This window comes from Caretta caretta, chromosome 6 (genome assembly GCF_965140235.1).
Source record: "Caretta caretta isolate rCarCar2 chromosome 6, rCarCar1.hap1, whole genome shotgun sequence".
Lineage (NCBI taxonomy): Eukaryota > Metazoa > Chordata > Testudines > Cheloniidae > Caretta > Caretta caretta.
The window spans coordinates 32,438,879-32,461,395 of NC_134211.1; the positions used below are offsets into that span (position 1 = coordinate 32,438,879).

At 41.7% G+C, this 22,517-nt stretch overlaps 1 protein-coding gene across 10 annotated transcripts in view; it reads right to left on the reverse strand.

Moving 5' to 3' along the window:
• DENND2B (DENN domain containing 2B) overlaps positions 1–22,517 on the reverse strand; it is a 286,057-nt gene that overhangs the window by 145,448 nt on the left and 118,092 nt on the right. For 7 of the 10 annotated variants that reach the window (XM_048854347.2, XM_048854351.2, XM_048854354.2 and 4 more), the window contains one exon: positions 5,611–5,715. In XM_048854347.2, coding sequence (XP_048710304.1) covers positions 5,611–5,690 — 80 coding nt within the window. In that variant the 5' untranslated portion in view covers positions 5,691–5,715. Of the gene's footprint in view, positions 1–2,395; positions 2,508–2,528; positions 2,548–5,610; positions 5,716–22,517 lie in introns of those variants that run through there. The other 3 variants (XM_075129399.1, XM_048854358.2, XM_048854356.2) reach the window with 3 other exon arrangements.

Sequence of the window (22,517 nt, forward strand, 5' to 3'; positions counted from 1 at the left end):
CCTGACAGTAAAGCTTAAGCATAAGCTAAAGATGGAACCACGTTTTGACTAACCTTGGATGTACCCAGGTCAAGGCACATGACTGCACAAGCATTTCTTTAACAGAAGCAGCACTTTCCCCTCCCTACACAGACAGATTTGCTCCTGAAGCAAAATAACCTTAGGGATGCAACCCTTTATCCATACAGTTTTCCAGGGTAACTCTGAAATTTAAATGACTGTATCTGGCACCTTGCCACAAGATATCAAGGTGGCTGGTGCACTTGTTAGCTCAGACACTGTACCTTTGCACTTTCTTTTATTTTAGAGATCCCCTTGCCTAGAGAAAAGAGATTTCCATTCCTCTGGCTGGACCTCATATGGTATAATCTTTTATTCAAAATACTAAGGCATTTCTACTGAACTCATTAACATGTAAAAGGGGGTTCTCTCACTTTCTGAAAGAGAGATACATGCTATAAACTTATTTTGAATGATAAAGGTTATTTTGGCCGAACAAGAACTGAGTTTTGGAGATTGCTCCAGATGCAATATCTTGTTTTATTAATGTTCAGACACAATAGTGATGTCTCAGCTTACTCAAGAACTTTTTTTTAACGCTTTTGTCATTTGGCTCTGATATTTGCTCCTTCATTACAGAAACATAACTAAGACCAAGACCTCTGTTTGGATATGGACTAGCTAAGTATGGACATGTTTTCAAGTCAGGGAAGAGTAGCTAGCTGATATGTCTCTTTCCCACTGTCTGGTTTTGTTGTTCTACTATTTCTGAGCATTGAGTCAATTACTACTGAAAACAGTTTTGTTTGGTTGCATGAGTTTAATTATTATTTACCAGGCTCTAAAAGAAAAGAACATTATATTGATCAATCAAAATCTGATAGATGTACCTCTATCTGATTGATAGATAAGATAAATCTTCTTTCCAAGAAGATACATTCTGCCCTCACAGGAGGATAGACTCAGCTAATAGTTTTCATCAAATCCTATGACCAGTAGGAAGATGATTGGTTATTGGGAGATAATTACACCTGTGTCATGCCATAATCAGCACTTTATGAAATGCTACCCCTGCAAATTGTATAGAAATCTCATACTGTACTATGGTCTTGCAAATCTCTAATCAAATCCTATTTTAAATGGAGACAATGACTGCTCAGTTTAAGTGGGTTATTTAGCATGTTTACAGTAAATCACTCCACGCCTTAAACTAAACTTTTATTTTGCCAGCGCCTAATGTGTTGATTTAAGTCTAATTAAAAAGGAAGAAATTTCTCAGTTGACTCAATTAGCATCCTCTTGCACAGCGTCATAAAGTCAGGTCATCCAGTCAGATTACAGAAAGGCAAAGTAAAGGATGCAGAATTTAAGCATGGCAAGCTATTAAACTTCTCACTTGTCATGTTACTATGATTCAGGATTAGCTCTAGATTTATGCCCATGCTTGCACCTACAAATTCTACATTACTTAACCAGAGTCAAAACATATGATGAGACTATGGAAAGAAAGGACATTTGATGGGCTACTGTCACATGTCCTTAGAACTCAGGCAGGCATACACTTCTAAAGAATATTAAGGTTAGAAATAGTTTGAACCAGAACTGTAGATCCAAAGTTCAGTAAAGTCTAGCTCCAAACATCCCAGCTCAGACCTGTCTCTATAATGGCCTCAGACTGACACACCAAATCAGGCTCTAGGATGGATGGATGGATGGATGGATGGATAACTGGTATATAAGTGCCAAGTATCATAATTACCATTTGTATACACCTCTTAATCTTGAGGCTGTAAGAATCTGGCTCTGAACTCAAGCCCATCTCTAATTAAGACAGACGCTCTTCTCTCCCGCCTCCCCCCACTCCGCCCGCCCCAAATATTATTTTGTGTTCTTTTGCTATATTGTAAAAAAGAGGCACCAGGAGAGCCTAGTGCTGTGGACTGGCAAATTTAGGAATGGACCAGATCCTCAGGTCCATTCCTGGTGAAACCTAACTGAGTTACGGATGTACAGTCCATCTCTAGCAGAAAGGCATCAATACACCACGTGAAGTGACACATGCCACTAGCCTGTTGCCCAGTATAATTGGGAAGCAATGTAAAGAAGAGGAAAGGTAAATCTGCACAGTGAAAGAAATCAGGAGGGGCTCAGGAAAGAATACAAAACTCAAGACGAGAGACTTGGTGCAGAAATAAAATTTACTTGGTTCATAACATGATTTTATCTGTAGATTGAAAAACTCTTTAAATGTTTGAGTAAATATAATTATCCTCATTTTATGGATGGGAAAATGAAAATACAGAGCCTTTAAAAGGCTTGCCAAGGCCACAAAGCCAGTCATCCACAGAGATGGGAATGGAGTGCCACCGACATCAATGGCAAAACTCCCACTTACTTCAACAGGGTGAGGATTTCACCCCAGATTCTTGACCCTGTGCTGCATGTGCTGTATCACACTACTTCTCAACAATTTAGGATGAGGCCATTTAACCCAAAGGAGAAAAAAGCATGCAGTCCGTGTGACTCACACAGCACAGCCAGGAGAGAAGGAGTGGGAGATGGCTGAAACAGAGAAATAGAAAGATTTGACACAGAAGGTTGAATAGGAAGCCAGCAAAACAAGCAAATACATCAAATTAAGAAAGATAAACAAAACTGAGAACAAACCCAGGTAGTTTAAAAACAAAACAGTCAAAGGCATCATTAGAAATAGTTTTCCTTTAAAGCAAAAAGGAAAAAGAAAAAAGCTGTAAATGTTTTTTCTTCCAGTGTTTCCACATTGACAATTTCATAACTTAATTTATATTTTTTTCTTTTCTGCTTGTGGTTGGAAAAGTTCAGAATAAAATGGCAGGTATGCCAAGCCAAGCCAAGCCTGGACATCAGTTACAAATTGACACATAGCACACTACTGGGATCAAAACCAAAGCCCACAATTCCCCATCTCTCTGAACTACAGAAAATTCTTTCCTGGGTATCTGGCTGGTGAATCTTGCCCATATGCTCAGGGTTTAGCTGATCGCCATATTTGGGGTCAGGAAGGAATTTTCCTCCAGGGCAGATTGGAAGAGGCCCTGGAGGTTTTTCACCTTCCCCTGTAGCATGGTGCATGGGTCAGTTGCTGGAGGATTCTCTGCTCCTTGAAGTCTTTAAACCACGATTTGAGGACTTCAATAGCTCAGACATAGGTGAGAGGTTTTTCGCAGGAGTGGGTGGGTGAGATTCTATGGCCTGTGTTGTGCAGGAGGTCGGACTAGATGATCATAATGGTCCCTTCTGACCTTAGTATCTATGAATCTATGAAACTCATACCTCAGTATCAGCTACCTCTGCCTGCAGATGCACTGCTATTGACTGTCATCTCTAAGGACTTATTCCACTTTGGATAAATCATTCTGTACTTATGTTGGCTTCATCCATCTAAATCAGATCTTATTTACACTGGGGGGGGGGTGGGGGGAGGGAGCGGAGGGGTGGCCGTTGGCACTAGCCTGATTACACCATTGCAAATATCAAGCATAACTACCCTACTCTGGCACAAACTGTGACTTGTACTGGTGCAACTTCCTACAGGTGATATGCACTGGTGTAAGCCGTGGCTTAAAATGATGTAGCACATCTACAATAGGGATTTGTAGCACGGTACCTACAATAGTGCAACCCTACCCCCAACCCAATATAAACAACCAAAAACAATGTAGACAAGACGGCAGTAGTCGTCCCCTACCCTCCCTCTCCATAACATTTATTTTTCGACCCACATCCACTCCAGCACCCCAGTTCTACTGCAGCCTAGGACACAAATGTATTTAAAGCCTTCAAGTGTTAGATTGAGAGCTCTCTAGGGCTGAGAGTATCCTTCTTACTTCTTTGTACTAATAGTGCCTAGTACAAAGGTGCTATTGCAATACAAATAACAAAACAAAGTCTATAAAAGGACTCAATCTAAACTGAACTGGATTGACAATAATTTGTTTATTTGCATCACAAAGCAATACACCTGGCAATGCTTCTCAAAGGAGATTAGCATCAAATCAACTTTGCTGTCTCTAGAGCATAAATGAAAACATCAAGTTGCAGTGGGGGAGGTTTAGATTGGATATTAGGAAAAACTTTTTCACTAAGAGGGTGGTGAAACACTGGAATGCGTTACCTAGGGAGGTGGTAGAATCTCCTTCCTTAGAGGTTTTTAAGGTCAGGCTTGACAAAGCCCTGGCTGGGATGATTTAACTGGGAATTGGTCCTGCTTCGAGCAGGGGATTGGACTAGATGACCTTCTGGGGTCCCTTCCAACCCTGATATTCTATGATTCTATGATTCTATGACATCAGTTTTGGATGTTGCACCTGCTAGCTATAAACACAGAGGCAACGAGAATATCATTGCATGGGAGCAGCAGCTGGCTCCACTCCTCAGCTCGTGTTGTCATTACACTGAGCTTCAGTCCTGACCTGTCTCCACTCCCGTTGTGCTAGGTGGAGTACCTACACACAGTAAGAGAGAGTCCCTGCTTAAAGTCTAAATAGACAAAGGGTGGGACAAAGGGATGCAGCACATTAGAAGGAAACTGGGAAATGAGGCATAGAGAGGTGAAATGACTTGTCCAAAGTCACACATATATTTAGCCCAGGTCCCCTGAGTCCTAGTCAGTGCCTTAACCGCAAATCCTCCTCCGAAGGCTGATCCATCCGAAGTGAAATCCGTCAGTGAGCAGCAGCAGCAGCTCCACAAAGACATGTCACATGAGGAGTGACTGGACGTGTTCTCAGACACTGCTGTCTCCAGTCCCTGCTAGCATCACCCTTTGCCTAGCACAGGGGTGGGCAAACTATGGCCTGCAGGCCACATCTGGCCCAGCAGCCATTTTAATCCAGCCCTTGAGCTCCCGTTGGGGAGCAAGGTCTGGTGCTTGCCCCGCTCTGGCACTCCAGCTGGGGAGCAGGGTCGGGGGCCGTTGTGCGCGGCTCCCGGAAGCAACAGCATGTCCCCCCTCCTGCTCTTATGCATGGGGCAGCCACGGGGCTCTGCTCCGCATGCTGCCTGCCCCCCAAGCACCACCCCCGCAGCTCCCATTGGTCGTGAATCATGGCCAATGGGAGCTTCAGGGGCGGTGCCTGCAGATGGGGCAGCAGCTCCATGTAGGAGCTGGATGGGGGACATGCCGCTGCTTCCGGAAGCCACTTGAGGTAAGCGCTGCCTGGCATCTGCACCCCTGAGCCACCCCTCATACCCAAAACCCCTGCCCCAGGCCTGATCCCCCTCCTGCCCTCCAAAGTTCTCGGTCCCAGCCTGGAACACCCTCCTACAGCCCAACCCCTTATCCCCAACCCCACCCCAGAGCCCGCACCCCCAGCCAGAGCCCTCACCCCAATTTCGTGAGCATTCATGGCCCACCATACAATTTCCGTACCCAGATGTGGCCCTCAGGCCAAAAAGTTTGCCCACGCCTTGCCTAGCACATATTCTTCTGCTCTCCTAGTGTTGGAAATCTGAGACTTAATTCCAAAACCAAATCATCCTTTTCCAGAGTTTCTGGGACAAAATGTTGAGACATACAAAATTATCCACAGAAATGTTTAGTTTAAATTTCACAGTCTGCAGTGGACTTACCGATCCAAAGTATCCTGAGGCACTTTACTCCCTCCAGCTATGTTAGTGGCACTAGCATTCTTGTTGGCCGTCATGGTCATTTCTGCTCTCTCTGGATTTGGATACCTGCAAGAAACCAAGTCAAGCGAATTAAGCTTAAATAGGGCTGAACTGGCAATTAAGCTTTCCAAAGTGCTAGAGACAATATCCCCAAAATACCATGTCAGCAACGGGCAAAACCCAGAGCGTCTTCTCGTTTTGCAAAATCTGGTCCGCCAGATAATGATTTTGCAAAACCAAAACCCCTGACCAATTGTGGTTCAGATCTGAATCCCATTTTTTCAGACCCAAAGTTGAAGTGATAGGTGCGTGGGGGTTGGGTATATGGCTCTGATTTTGGCGCATCCCTATTAGTACGGAGATGGGTCTTCGTTTTGCAAAATTTCACTAATTGGCTTTGGCTTTCTGTCCAATAGTGCTTGCACAGAAGTCAGTAGTTGCAGTGAGTGACACTGGCAAATGATAAAGCTGAGCTTAAAGTTCTGGCTACTCTAAAAAAATTTAAGAAACTTAACACAGTTTGTATCCACACTACACCTTTTTTGAACACAGCCATCAGCACGTTACGGAATCATGCTCAAACCTGTTGGTTACTGAAGAGATCCACGGATGGTTCTGACTAGCTCCCCGGCAGCCATGAGATTATTTAAGTAAAGAGGCCTTGAGATACTAAAATAGGCAATAAAACTGATTCTGCCTTCCTGCTCTGCAGAAAGGTGGTAATAACTCCTAATTACTTCCTAGCGGTACTGCGGGATGGGATCTGGGAACAAACCAAAAGCCATAAATTAAATTTTAATCACAATGAAAAATATACATATCCAATTATTATTTCTAGAATTTCCAATCTAAACAAAATCTAACATTCCTCAGTTTACAGATTCCTTATGGATGGCCTGATGTAAAAGAGCATCCAAATGCTGTTAAAAATAGACAAATTTTGTTTGTTCTGTTTTATACCCAGGAGGCACAAAGAATAACAAGAATCCTGTAGGAATGACAATGTGGAGATGGCAGGCAGTGTGGAGAAGACCTTGCTGATGTAGCCCCATGAGACACATACAAACAAGAAATATATCTATCAGCTTGCTTCTCAACTGCAAAGGGGCTTAGATGTGTAAAGCAGGAATTGCTGAGCAAAAAACACATTCTGGAAAAAACTCAGTGGTAAACGGGGAGAGATGGTGAGTGGTAACTCTGTGTTCGGCAAGTTCCACAAGTATGTGAGAAAGGAATGCCAGAGAAACACTGAATTGTTCAGTCACGCTCCCAAGAGCCAAAAGAGGGGGACTGCACAGACTGAGTCGACTTTTGCAACATCTCCACATACTGGCAAAGAAACAACCCATTACTGAGGGATGGATTCTGCCCGCATCCCACTGATGCCAGTGAGAATTTTGTGCAGAGATCAAGAGCAGAATATAGCCACAAAGTCTTTGGGCCAGATTCTAATCCCAGATGTGTGACTGGTGCACTCCTCCATCACACACCTCTTCAGAATAGACCCCTAGCTCTGTGGATTGCCTATCATAGTCCCACTCCACTGGTACAGAGCAGTGCTCTGCTTACAGCTGCTTTAGTGGCATTCCTTAGTTGTTATAAAAATGTTTTGCCAAAACCCTACCTTTAAATACCACACAGCATCCCTCATGAGGGAAACAAGACAAAACTCAGGTACCATAAACACGAAGTGGGCCCCTGATTTAGGATGCTGGCACACTCCCAGACACTAGCTCTCAATGGCTTTTGAGCTCTCAGTAGCCTGGAGCTTGTGTTGCTGAGTTGCCACCCAGGGGCTGCTTAAGCCCTGACCAGAATTGCGGACTGCGGAGCCTATAAATAGCATAGTTAATGCAACAATAAAAAGCATTGCAAGACGCGCTGTTTACCTAAACCCATCATAAATCAAGGCTTCTTGAAAAGCGATGCTGACAGATGAGCTGGGTATTGACAACACATAAAGCCTTGTACAAACAGACTCAGCACTGCGAAGAGGACCTTCTCTAAACTGTTTTATTCCACTGCAAATAAGGTCACAGAAAATTCCTGTGGAATGCAGCTCAAACTGTAGAATCACTTATACAAACTACCGATTCCAGGAGTTTTCTGATTGTCTTACGTGTATCAGCTTTCCCAGATCAGATGAAAGTTTTTCCCAGTTACTGATATTTTTTCTGCACTAAAGTTCCCCAAATTCCACTAAGGTCTCAATGTTATTGTTATTATACATTCCAGATAGCAGAGCTGCAATGAATTGCCTGCTACAATTGGGAAATGACTTCTTTGGAAGAAAAAAAAAAAACACTCTGAAGCTAGCCAGGCTTTCTAGGATTGCAAACTCCACAATGAACCAATAGCTTCGTAGTACTTTCCACTCACCAGTGCTTGTACTGGGGAAGACTGTCTGAATCACTAATACAAGGTGCTGAAAATAAATGAAATAAATACAGCATAATGTCAAACGATGACCTTTACTACACATGTGCTATATCCATTTTAGAAGACTTACTTTTCTGTTAGGAACCAAGATGGACTAATTTGATTCAAGAAACCTGGGACACAAATCTGTTTTAGAGGTGCTGCAGAGTAGCGTAAAACTTAGGAAAGATACACACATGCACACACCCCTAATAAAAAAGTATTTTCTGTTTGGAGCATCTTTGCAGCACTACGAAACTTGATATAATTGTTTTCACAACAAATATGTGATAATTTAAACCCTGTATTTCAAAGCTACCATGAGCTCTCTGAACTGACCAACTGTTATTTAGAACTGGCTCTTTTTCAGTAGAAAAGGAAGCAGTTTTTGAGAAATGCATAAAACATGGCAAATTTGGGGGCAAAATCTTGAATTCAAAATACATCGCAAGATTTCCAGGGTTATAGACAGTGGATGAAGGAAAAGAGAGGCAAAGTGACTTACTCAAGGACAAAGAGGAAGTCTCCAGGCCAGCACCCTAACCACTGGACCTTCTTCCTTATCTGAATCAGACAAGGGGGCCAAGTGTCCTGTCGCCAACAGTGCCCAGTACCAGCTGCTTCAAAGGAAGTTCCTGCAACAGGCAGTTGTGGTATAACTTGCCTGCTAGGGAAAGGATCCTCCTAACCCCCAAGAGTTTGAGGTTTGCTTACGTCCAGAAGCATGAGGGGTTTATTGTTTATTTCTTATATTTACTGTTCAATACTCTATGTTTGTACAGTGCCTAGCACAATGGAGCCTTGTTTTTGATCGGCCCCTAGAAACTACTGTAGTAAAGGTCAAGATGCAAATAAATAAATTCTATTACAACTTCAGTGAGAGCCACCCACTCACATCTGAGGGTAGAAATTGCCCCTAACTTATGCAATATATAATTACCACTGGGAAAATCCTGTCAGCTTAAAAGCAAATAAGGCAATAGCAGTGCTACAGGAATAATACTATCACAGAGAAGTGACTTGGAAGTACTTTCAATGGTTAGAGAGTGTGAGACAATATGACTCTCCCTTATAATTTGTCTTTTCTTTTAATATTTGTTCCGTATCAAAATTTTGGGGGTGGTGATGTTTGGTACCATCTCAGTCTATAAAGCGAACCCAAATACCATAGTCACGGATGCATAATACAAATCAATCAGTAGTACTATTACCACGAACGGCATCACATTGGGGTGTCTGGGAGACCAGCTGGTGACATTTAGTTACGTAGGAAGTTTCATTGATCTTAAATCAAACTATAGATGAAACTGAAGTAAGTTTTATAGATCAGATAGAAAGCTACATAAAAGAATCAAATATAAATGTATTGCTGTTTTACTGCAGGGAGTTTAAAGGAATGTGACAGCCCCGTAACTTTCTGAGAGATATTAGAGTGATAACCACATCCCCTGGGGTTCTATGACAATACTCTTTATCACAATATTCATAAACTACTTACACCAGTGGTGGACCAGCACGGCCCTGCAGCCCGTGGCTTCCCGCAGCTCCCATTGGCCGGGAACGGCAAACTGTGGCCACTGGGAGCTGCGGAGGGCCATGCCTGCAGATAGTCATCATCATCAAAATGTCTTGTGGCCTGCAATCAGATTATCCTGATGGGCCACATGAGGCTCGTGGGCCACAGGCTGCCCACCAATGACTTACACAGAAACAAAAAACAACATTTCCAGCATTATGACACATTGCAAAATACAGATCCAAAACAACCATGGATGGACAACATCAAATGCGTTCTGCAATGCCCGGCTTTGCTTTCTTTCTCTCTCTCTCTGCCTTTAAAAAAAAGGTTATAGAATTGTTTTTATTTATATATTTAAAGTCAGATACTGGTACCCATACTCACACTGAATAACCCCTTACTCCACAAGTAGTCCTACCAATTTTAATGGAATTACTCAGAGTAAAGTGAAAAGGAGTACTTGTGGCACCTTAGCGACTAACCAATTTATTTGAGCATAAGCTTTCGTGAGCTACAGCTCACTTCATCGGATGCATACTGTGGAAAGTGTAGAAGATCTTTTTATATACACACAAAGCATGAAAAAATACCTCCTCCCACCCCACTGTCCTGCTGGTAATAGCTTATCTAAAGTGATCACTCTCCTTACAATGAGTATTACTGACAGAGTAAGGATGATAAAATTTTGCCCCTATTCATTATTAAATCCTTTTTATTTACTTCTTCCACAATCATCTGGCAAGATCTTTTGAGAGCTTAACTTCTGTACCCAGAAAGATAATGCAGCAAATAATTAAGCAATGAATTTGTAGACATCTAGAAGATAATAAGTTGATAATTAACAGTCAGCATGGATTTGTCAATAACAAATTATGCCAAACCAACCTAATAGCTTTCTTTGACAGGGTAACAAGCCTTGGGGATGGGGGGAAGCTGTAGATGTGGTATATCTTGACTTTAGTAAAGCTTTTGATAATGTCTCGCATGACCCTCTCATAAACAAACTAGGGAAATACAACCAATATGGAGTTACTATAAGGTGAGTGCATAACTGGTTTGAAAACCGTTTCCAGAGAGTAGTTATCAATGGTTCAAAGTCAAACTGGAAGGGCATATCGAGTGGGGTCCCGCAGGGATCAATTCTGGGTCCAGTTCTGTTCAATATCTTCATCAGTGATTTAGGTAGTGGCATAGAGAGTACATTTATAAAGTTTCCAGAGGACACCAAGCTAGGAGGGATTGCAAGTGCTTTGGAGGATAGGATTAAAATTCAAAATGATCTGGACAAACTGGATAAATGGTCTCTCATAACTCCGGAGACCTTTGTTAAACTCTTGTTTCCAAAGGCTGCGGTCTTGAGTGTGATCTTCCCAGTTGTCCACATCCATGTCCATTTCTTTGAGGTCTCACTTGCACACATCCTTGAAACACAATTTTGGGCATCCTCTGGATCTTTTTCCAGATGTCAATTAACCATAGAGAATGTCCTTTGAGATGTGCCCATCACTAGTTCGACACACATGCCCACGCCAGCGGAGGCATCTCTGTTTGAGGAGTGTTTGCATGCTGGGTGTGCTGGCCCGCTTGACCACCTTAGTGTTGGTGACTCTGTCCCTCCAGGAGATGCCAAAGATTCAACAAAGGCACCGCATATGAAAGCTGTTAAGCCTCTTTTCCTAATGAGAGTATAAGGTCCATGTCTCATGCCCATATAAAAGTGTGCTGATAACACATGCATGATACACACAGATCTTTGTGTGGTCTGTCAGTTTGTTGTTTTGCCATACCCTCTTACTCAGTCTAGACATTGTGGCGGCTTTTCCAATGCAGATGCTGAGTTCTGTTTCATGTGAAAGGCTAACTGTGATAGTGGACCCCAGGGACTCGTTCACCACTTCAAATTCATAGTTGATGATCTTGATGGAGGTGCTTCCTCAACTCCTTAGCACATTATCTTTGTTGTTTTTTTTTTTCAGCTTATGGGAAGTCCAAAGTCTTGACAGGCTTTGGAAAAACTGTCCATAAGGGTTGTCACTGCTGCATTGTCAGCAAAGAGGAGGTATTGGATAAGGGCCTCCCGGGTCTTGGTTTTAGATCTTGGTTTTATGTAGGACATTAAGAAAAATGGTCAATGTTGTTAAGTACAAGAATAAATTGCCTAGGGAGGTTGTTGAATCTCTGTCATTGGAGATTTTTAAGAGCAGGTTAGACAAACACCTGTCAGGGATGGTCTAGACCAGTGGTTCTCAAAGCCAGTCCGCCACTTGTTCAGGGAAAGCCCCTAGCGGGCCGGACCAGTTTCTTTACCTGCCGCGTCCGCAGGTTCGGCTGATTGCAGCTCCACTGGCCACGGTTCGCAGCTCCAGGCCAATGGGGGCTATGCGAAGCTGTGCGGGCCAAGGGACATGCTGGCCACCCTTCCCGCAGCCCCCATTGGTCCAGAGCACCGAACTGCAGCCAGTGGGAGCTGCGATTGGCCGAACCTGCAGACAAGGAGGTAAACAAACCAGTCTGCACCGCTAGAGGCTTTCCCTGAACAAGCAGCAGACTGGCTTTGAGAACCACTGGTCTAGAGAATACTTAGTCCTGCCAGGTGTGCAGAGGACTGGACTAGATGGTCTTTGTGATAGCTGGCTGAGGTAAAAACTAGGCTTCCCTTATGACATTACTGCCTCTGCATCTCCTGATGTATCCTATGGATTTGGAATCACCATTATCCGTTAACTTGAACACAAGTCCTTTCCCAGCTAACTTCTGCTCTCATTTATACCAATAATTGCAGTTACGTTGATTCATAGGGCCAGATCCTCAGCTGGTGTAAATACACGTAGCCTTGCATGTATGTAATGGAGCCATGTCAATTTATACCAGCTGAGAACGAGGGACAGAGGTATTGAGGCTGGGGGGCGGAGGGGGCGAAGAGGGGGGTTCACGACAATCATCAAATCTGACCTGCATAAAACAGGCCATAGAATTTACTCAGCAGTTCCTGCATTGCAGGACCCTATTCATTCCTATTATGTAAAAGGAATGCTCTCGAACCCCATCACTTGTGGCTGATCTAGAGGCTCTCTCTTATGGTATGTCTACATTTCAAGATTGGGGTGTGATTCCCAACTTGATTGTCATACTTGCACTAATTCTCATCAAGCTAGCACTCTAAAAATAGATGGTACCTGTTGCAGCATGAGCAGCAAGAGGGGCTAGACACCCTGAGTGCATGCCCATCAGAGACACCAGGTATGTACTCGGGGAGGTTAGCCACTCCTGCTGCCGCAGCTACGTTTTATATCTTCTCAAGCTGGAAATCACACCCCCACAGCTTGGAGTGGAGACATACCCTGAGAAAGGCATCCAATCTCAACGTAACGACTCCAGATGATGCATTCACCACACAACTTGGTAGTTAATTTAAAAAATTGCATCTTGAATTTTTCTAACTTCAACTTACTGGCGTAACTAAGAAGAGAAGATGGCCCTTCATTTGAAACTCCCCCAGTTTAGCAGACTTATATGTTTTCGTTTTATAGCCTACTCAAAATCCCTCCCCAACCATATGGTACTTTTTCCTACTTAGACTTAAACAGGATTCATTACACTCTGATTTTTAAAGACTTCCCTCATTTCTAAAGAATATTTTCCAGTAATTATACAATTCCAATTAAAAGTCCTTAAAGTATGTTGTGATCCTTCTAAGCCAGCTCTCTGAAAGTCAGAAACATTAGCATTGTTTATCTGTCCGCTTATGAAGAATCCAGATTCCATTATTTACCAAAGAGCTCTGAACTATAAAAAAAAAACAACAAAAAACAGAACGTTTTAACTTCTCCAAGATCCTAACCCTCTAGCTCCAACAATTACCGGGTTCTAGCCTGCGAAATAGTCCCTGGTGCAAGGGACCCATTTAGCCCTGCTCAAATGCATCAGGTGGGAGGAATTTTGGGGGAATGTAGAAAGGTGATGGAGGGGAATAAGTAGCATTGTCTAGTTTTTAGGATAGGGGATGGTGAGTCTGGACTTCTGGGCTCTAACCTGGCTTTGTCACTGACTGAGTTGAGCCTTAATTCTCCAAAGACTTCATCTTGGATGTCAGTGGGGCAACTCATTATGCATAAAAGGTCAGCATGTATGTAAGTCTTATTGCAACAGTGTTTTGCTGTGTAATGTTGAGCAAGGCCCTGCAAACTCTGTACCTCAGTTTATCATGGGTAAAGTGTGTCCTGTCTTAATTGTTGCAAAGATTAATTAATGTTCATGAAGAGTTCGGAACTGCCTGGATATGAATGCTGCTACATATTAAATATATGGGTGACCAATGTACCAAGGAATAGCTCACTGCTTGAGATCCAAGGCCTGTATGTGTTTCTAAAGTCCCAGTCAAGGCAAATTATTTTCATCTTGCAAGTTCTGGTGATCAAAACAATATGAGGAAATTTTATTGCTGCAGATCTGAAGGAACCGGCCCCCTCCTAAAGGAATATCAGGAGCCATTTTTGAGAGCTAGAGACTTAATGGGAAACAAGCCTTTATAGAGAAGGGAAAGCACTGCAAGCTACTAATCCTGGTGCATGCTTTGAAAAATGGTCCCTGCACCATATTACAATGACCAAATCCCTGGAAACAAATAATTAATATAAATAATAATAATATGGTGAGATTGTTGACTGACTGTTTATTCAGTTAGCAGGAGCTGTTCCTGGTGTCTAGGCATCTAGGGGTTAGTTCTAAAGCAAGAACATTTTTTCTAAATGCTTTGTTTAAGGATATCTTGCCTACATTTCAAGAACAGCTGCACTACTAAATTCTCTTCAGTGACACAGCTTGGCTTGGTGGCAGTGTGCCTGTTCCATTCCAGTAAAACATACTACTATGTTCTCTCACAACAGCCCCAATGCCCTATTTGGTTAAAAAAGGAAAATCCACCCTTGTAAGCCAGTGACTGTTTAAAATTTTTTTGTCTCAAGTGTGTATCTGTAGAGATACTGTGACATTTCACTACATATTCTTTAGGAAAATATGCTTATGATATGAATATGACATAACAGAGATATACTTTATGCAAGATGGGTCTTGTAAGGTATCATTGGAAAGGGTATGATTTACTGAATGTGATTATCCAATTTGTATGAATGTATCATTTCTGTATCTAAAGTTAGGAATATGGACTATGTAACAACTACAACTGGGTGTGTACTGGGAAGACACCCACCAGATAACAGGCCATCAGACTTGATGAGCCATCAAGAAGGAACAACAAAACCATGAAGATACTAATCTCTCTGCCTGCTGGGAGTTGCCTGGGGACATAACTGTGACACTACTAGGTCATGTGGTCTTGTCACCTGATATTAAACATTACCTGGGACTTCAGTAACTTTCCACTGGAAGGGAAGGGGGGGGGGGTCAAGTTTGGGAAACAAAGGACTCCCACCTTATATAAATCCTATTTAAGGTGAGGAGGAAGGCAAATGTGTCTCCTCCTCTCCATGGCCTGTCTGCCCAAGAAGAAAGACTGCTAAAGCCACCTGAAGGGAAGGCAGCAGGGTGGGGTGGGGTGGGGTGATGAAGAGTCCAGACTGAGTCAGGGATCCAGTCTGAAAAGGAATATAACTGGAACTCTGAACCACAGAACCTTTGCAACCTGCCTAAAATAACACTTAGGGTAAGAAATTACACTTTGTAACCTGTTTCTTAAGTATATTGAGTTTAGCTTGCGTACTTTGTTTTATTTGCTCAGTATCTGCTTTGTTCTGTCTGTTCTCTTATATTTACTTAAAATTCACCTTTTGTAGTCAGTAAACTTATTTCTTGATTACAATATAACTCAGTTTATGTAATTTCTAACTGGGGAGGCAAGAAGTTGTGCATATCCCCCTCCACATTGGGAGGGGGAATTTTCAAAAAAACCTTTGGGTTTGTACCCCTCAAAGGGAGTGGGCACATGAGTGTTGGGGGAGTTCTCTCACACAGAGCTGACTTCACTCTGTGTCTCCAGCGGGGTGTCGCCCTACCTGTGTGTGTGCGCGCTGCAAGAAGCCGGAGAGCCTAATCCAGCAAACCAGTAAGAGGGAACCCAGGCTGAGTGAGCAGGGGAGGCTCAGTTAAACCCCAACAGATCAGGTGACACCCCAAAGGGCCCAAACCCGTCACAGATACCATAAAAGCCATTTTTATAGGACATTGTCCCCCAGGTATTTTCTGTTTTAGCTGCGGCTTCTAGGCTGATCCCTTTTTGAGGATTTTGACATGAAAGCAGCTTGTACACTGTCAGAAGTGGTGCTAAAATCCAAACATCAAGATATAGAACATCCAAAATCATGGCTAGAGAAAAATAACTTGTGTTTGCTCACTAAAAACTTGTGAAGAGATGAACATGTCAAAGTTTGTGTCATGATTTAACAGAGATATGACTGTTTTCTTATTGCAGCTCAACACAGTGGTGTGAAGCCAGAAGGAGAGAGGAAAAGACCAGAAGAAGAAAGACTCCTGTTGACTTTTCAGACTAGCTTCCCTATCCATGGGGCTCTGTTAGCTACAGTAGAAAACAAAGAGAGGACATCACACCTAGCTTTGGACAATTTTACATCATAGCAGCCTTGTCTATGGGTCTTCCCACCAAAGTCAAGTTTTAGCAAAGAAGTAGTTAGAAGTTCAAGATGGTTCATGTCAAGGTGTGGAGAAAGGGAGGGGTATCAGAATACTCAACTCTGCTCTCAGGTCACATGTGCCACTCTAGAATAATGCTTACCATGACAGTCCCATAAAGAAGCTGTGTGTTCAGAGTATAAATTTAGGGCTCTACCCTACCAGCCCTTAAGAATGTGAATAGTCCCAGTGCGACTACTCAAGCAGATAAAACAGTGTTGCCAATTCCACACATTCAAAAATCATGGGAAAGGTTGCAAAAAAATTGTGAGAGGCTTAAATATCATGGGATTTAAAAAATAATAAATGTGTGGCTCTTTTTTAGTTGCCTCCTAGTTCTGGAGTCTTTGAGGGTCACACTTTCAAACTCTCCTCTCTAACCATTAGGGATAGAAACTTCTTTTTTAAATGAAAGCTGAGATTCTTATGTGATCATGTTACTCCAGGAGACAGGGGTGTCAGAAAAACACCAAATATCATGAGGTTCTCAGGAATGGCAAGATTGGGCAACATATAAGGGTCAGACCCTTATATTCCAACAAATCCATAAATACAACATGGGCCAAACAATGGCCACAGGGCTACAGTGGACTCCCTGGGCCTTCACAGGAGAAAGGTGCCAGAATTTCTGAAGGGCCAATCATCAGGCTGGGAGCTCACACCAGTTTGCGGGTGCCGACCATCATGTAACTGATTGGTAGCTCTACAGCTCCTACTACGGTAGCAAGCCCATCCTCAGGATTGTTCGGACGGGTGCAGAACCCCCCCTAAGAGGAAAGTCAGAGACCTGCATACAGGGCCCAAAATGGATTATTTGCAGAGCACCTCAATGTATATTTTCCCTCTTGATTGTAGTGAGTCATAATTTTAGATCTGTAGTTTAGGTTCTATAGTACTAGAGAATATGGCAATTTGCCTGCCGGGGAATATTTGGTTTAATGCAACAAATGCTCACCCATATTCTCGTGCACCATACTCATCCCTGCACAAAGGTGCTCAAACGTGAGGAAAAGGGGGCACAAATAGAATACATACATACATACACACACACACATACACACATAACTCAGTGCAGAGTCTGGGTACAATGTGATCTTTGCACTCCTCTAAGCACAAGGCTTGAGAAAGCTAGCACCACAGTAGTCACTAGCTTTGCCAAAGTGGATGGGAAAAGGGATGGATCTTTAGCTATGCCATCTTCTGTATAGCACCCAGCATGGCTGAGCAGGCATAGAGCACCGCAGAGGCCTTGCTCTCACCAAGAGGACCTACTGTGACAATGTACAGAACATGCTAGTATAACCCACTCGCCCAGCCTTGTTTCTCCACCCTTTTCTTCGAACAACATTAGTCACTACCCAGAAATATGTCACCGTTTAGTGAAGAAAATAACGTTGAGAGCACTTGGCCGTTTACAGGAAGCCATTAAAAGAGCTCCAAGCAGACCGAGCTGCACAGCTGTGATGAGCGACCAGGAGGGAGGCTGCATTCCTTTTCTCAACTATTTCCTGACAATCCTCTACAACTGCACAGCTCTGAATTGGACAACTTGGAGCTGGAGAAGGAGGGAATTTCCTCTGTATGAGTGACTTTTAAACTGGCATGTTTACAACAGGAAAAATAAAAAACAAACAATCACCCCACATGGGAACAGAGTTCAGTTCAGTTCCTTACAGAATGCCCAGGATACACCTCTAAGCCAAACCTTTCAGAAAGGCTCAGCATCCACAGCTGAAGCCAGATTTTCACAAGAGATCAGAACCCACCTGGGAACTTCATTTAGGGGCCTTCAGGGGAGATGAGCTGATTTGAAAATTCAGCCCCGGTTGTAGGGATTGAATCTCTGAGCCCTAGTGTCTGACTGCCATGTTAATGTGAAAAGTGGCCACTGCATACAGGATACTAACCCGTCCTCTTTTAATTAATTTGGGATAGTTAAATATTCACATTGGTACAGGCTGAATCTTGCAGTCCGCACTCAGACAAAATTGGATCAGCCCTAACTGTACTTACCTCACTGCTACAGTTAGGCCCTGATCCAGCAAAGTACTTAAGCACACGCTGAACTTTAAACAATGGAATTACTCACATGCTTACGTTCAACACAGGATCAAGTGCTTTGCTGAAGTCGAGGCCTAACTCAATATTAAACACTCCTCCCCGCCCCCCCCGAAACATAATAAAGGGGTTAGGAACCTAAGTGACTTAAGAGCCTGAATCCTATTCAATGAGACATAGGCTACTAAATCACTTACACACATCTGACAAATTTTACTCAAAATCAAGTTATCTTTAATCTAATAGCATTTCCTTTATTTATGGGCTGAGAGGCATCGTCACCCATCTAAGGCCATATTGCAGATCTCGTCCACTGATGTTGAGAGGGTAGAGATGTCGTGAAGCCCAAACCAGGTTTGCTTTGTACACAAATCTACTGCTTAAATATCTGCATTTGTCAGATCTTGATCTGATCAACAGTGGACATGTGCCAGAAATCCTTAATGATGACAAATTTCCTTCATCTTTTGGCTTTTTACTTTCTGTCATGCTGCCTCCTATCAGCTGAAGGCATAAATCCTCCAGTAGATAGAACAGACAGATTAATAGGCTACATCATTGCTACTCAGAGTGTATTACAGTCCGTTTGTGCTAAAAGTGTCATGTTAAAGCACTGTATCATTCTCATAATTCCAATGTTGCTAAGACAATCAGAGCTATAAAACACAAAGAAAACCACATAAAAACTAAACAAGATCAGCACTGCTGTCCCATACTTGCTTATCATCTACTGGATGTTTTCAATATTGTTAAAATGGATTTTTCTATTGTTGAAATTATGGGGAACATATTGTGATATGTATTTGACACAGTTCTGAATTTAGGTAAGTATACTGCTTGGCTTTTACGTGTTTCACGATTTATTTATTCATTTATTAGAGTATAGCATGAGTTTTTTTTTTAATTCTTGGCCTTGGATATTTAAATCATGTCTATAGGTAAGGTGGATTTGAACTAAACCTTGCATACTTATAGTTGTATAAATCTGGAATGACAAAACTATGTATTGATTTGTGCCTTGTTTAAAGCAAACTGTGATAAACCACTTATTCATTAATTTGGCCACTAGTTAGCTTATGAGTTATTTCCCTTTTTGATAAGGTATAGCTATTCTCAAACAAGCAAAGAAACAACTTCATTGTGGCAAAGACTTACTAATACATTTGTGTTAATTATTTAACTTGCAAATGAACATGTCCAGTACTGCAAATACATTACGCTGAAGATAAACTTTTACAGACTCTATAAGCCTTCACTGCACATTACTGCTCTATCTGAAACTGTGCGCCTAGCTGTTCTATGGGAATATTAGAAGTGACTGGTCCCACAATGGTAGGGAAGGAAACATTAAGAAAATGGGCTTAGTCATTGTTGAGTCAGAGTCCCTTTCTAGGCTGGGGAAAAAAGATACATAAAATCACATTAACAAATTTGATTTGAAACACCCCTTATCATCTAGCATTGACACTGCTTATCATCTTTCCAATAATGTTTGCTGATTGTGGCAAATTGCTGGTACGATTATGATGGGTCCCACGCTTCTTCTTCTTGGGGGGGATTTTCAGGGCGCAGTTTCCTGCCCCTGAACTAGGATATCTATTGTCCCACTAGTAACCCAGAGACGGGTAGTGGAGAGGGAGGGACCCAGGCCTATGTAGAATATGTTAAAGTACATGTTTCCTTGTCTAGAACATGTTAGCACATGTTGCTATATATTGCAAAAAACATACCTATTATCCTAGCCTATACGTGGTCTTTTACAGTTGCGTTAGCTGGTCACGTCCTTTAAAGATTTCAATAAGATCATGTGATACAGCATGGTCAGAAGGCTGCAGGAGAGTGATCTAGGAGAGATATGTAAGTCCCAGGATGAGGAGAAGCCTTATTCCATGTAAAGGGAAGAAAGGTTTCTATAGATTAATTAACAGCACCTGAAGCCAATTAGAGCACCTGAAGCTAGTCACCTGATAAAACCCCCCTGCTTCAATCAGCCAGGGGAAGGAGTTGGAGCAGAGTGCAGTTTGAAGGAGTTGAAGTAGAGGAGAGTTTGGAGAAGTACTGTGGCTGGCTAGAAGACCAAGACCCTAGGTAAAGAGACACCCAGCTTGTGCAGAGAGAGAGGCAGGAAGCCCCACAAGCTGAAGAGCAGGAGAGGGAAGTAGCCCAGGGGAAGGATAATCTTTCCTAGTGCTTTGGCTTGACTAGGTTTGCACTTATTGAAGACAGTATGTCTTGTCCAACAAATACGTTAGCGTGTATTAGCTTATGCATGTTATCATCACACCTTTAAATCCTCATTTAGACAAAGCCTTAAAGTGCATCTACAGTAGGGGTGTATGTCTGGACTAGGATAAAAGGCTTGTTTCTTAGATCATGTTAGCTAGCACAATCTAACATTTTCTGAATCTTTAGTGTAGACAAGGCAAGTTGAACTATATTAGTTAATCAGTTGAAACCTAGATGTGAGCTTAGGGTTCATCTCAACCAGGCAACACCTGTAAAAGTTTCCTTATCTACAACAGAGTTTTAAAACATTAGCTAACTTTTTTAAAACACGTTTTGCCCTAGGTGTAAGAAGTAAGTGGTGTTTCAAATCATGTTAGCTAACTCAACTAAAATCACCTGTTCCCTTGTCTAGAAAAGCTCTTAGATCCCATGGTCTAGATTCTGAACTCAGTTACTCCATTGACTTCCTGTGGAATCACTTCAGATTTACACCAGCATAACAGAGTAGAGCCTGACCCTACCTTTGTAAGTAAGGTCTAATATGCATCAGGATTTCTATAGCAATCATACAGTGTATTTTTAAAAAATATGTTTCATCATTTTTTCCTCTGCTGTATCTTAAAATAAATACTTCTTCAGTTTTATTTAATTTGGATTACTTCTAGGGCTGTCAATTAATTGCAGTTAACTCACACGATTAACTCAAAACAATTAATCATGATTAATCAGTTTTAATTGCACTGTTAAACAACAGAATACAAATTTAAATTTATTTAATATTTTGGATGTTTTTCTACATTTTCATATATATTGTATTCTGTGTTTTAATTGAAATGAAAGTGTATATTTTTATTACAAATATATGCACACTGTAAAAATGATAAACGAAAGAAATAGTAGTTTTCAATTCACTTCATACAAGTACTATAGTGCAATCTCTTTGTCGTGAAGTGCATCTTACAAATGTAGATTTTTTTTTTGTTATGTAACTGCACTCAAAAACAAAACAATGTAAAACTTCAGAGCCGACAAGTCCACTCAGTCCTACTTCTAAATAAGAAGAGGGCACCATTATCTCCTGCAAATGTAAACAAACTTGTTTGAGCGACTGGCTGAACAAGAAGTAGGACTGAGTGGATTTGTAGGCTCTAAAGTTTAACATTGTTTTATTTTTGAATGCAGTTTTTTTGTACATAATTCTACATTTGTAAGTTCAACTTTCATGATAAAGAGATTGCACTACAGTACTAGGTGAATTCAAAAATACTATTTCTTTTGTTTTTTTACCGTGCAAATACTTGTAATCAGAAATAAATATAAAGTGAGCACGGTACACTTTGTATTCTGTTTTGTAACTGAAATCAATATATTTGAAAATGTAGAAAACATCTAAAAATATTTAAATAAATGGTATTCTATTATTAACAGTGTGATTAATCGCACAATTAATTTTTTAATTGCTTGACAGCCCTAATTACTTCAGAATTTTAGAAGATACTGAAAAATGCTCTTGAAGAGTGTTATTTACACACCTTCAGTTCAGGAAGAAGGAAACAGAAATAGGGAATGAACTGCTGAGTTGCTGGTCTAACGAAGAGAGGATGCTTGATCAGAGACTATCTGACACAAGGAAATTGTCCCCGTGCTAAATTGAGTGCATACTACACTCAACAAGGCACTGAAACCTCAGACGGTCTTTATGCTTTCACTTTAAGGCAGAACTATGCTAATGTAGAAATGCACTCTAAATATATTTTATGTCACTAATGTATATAAAATACATTTTGGACTCTGCAAGCATAACAACTATTTGCACTTCTTTTTGAAAAAAATTGAAAAAGGGGTCCATTTAACCATTCTTTCTCTTACACAATGAAAGATACCACTTTTTATGCATTAAAAGAGCCACATAAACTCTTAGTTAAATTTTGTCATGAAGTTTTCAAATGACTTTAATGAGAGCTACATGTGGGCATCCCCAGATCTGGACCATCTGATCAAA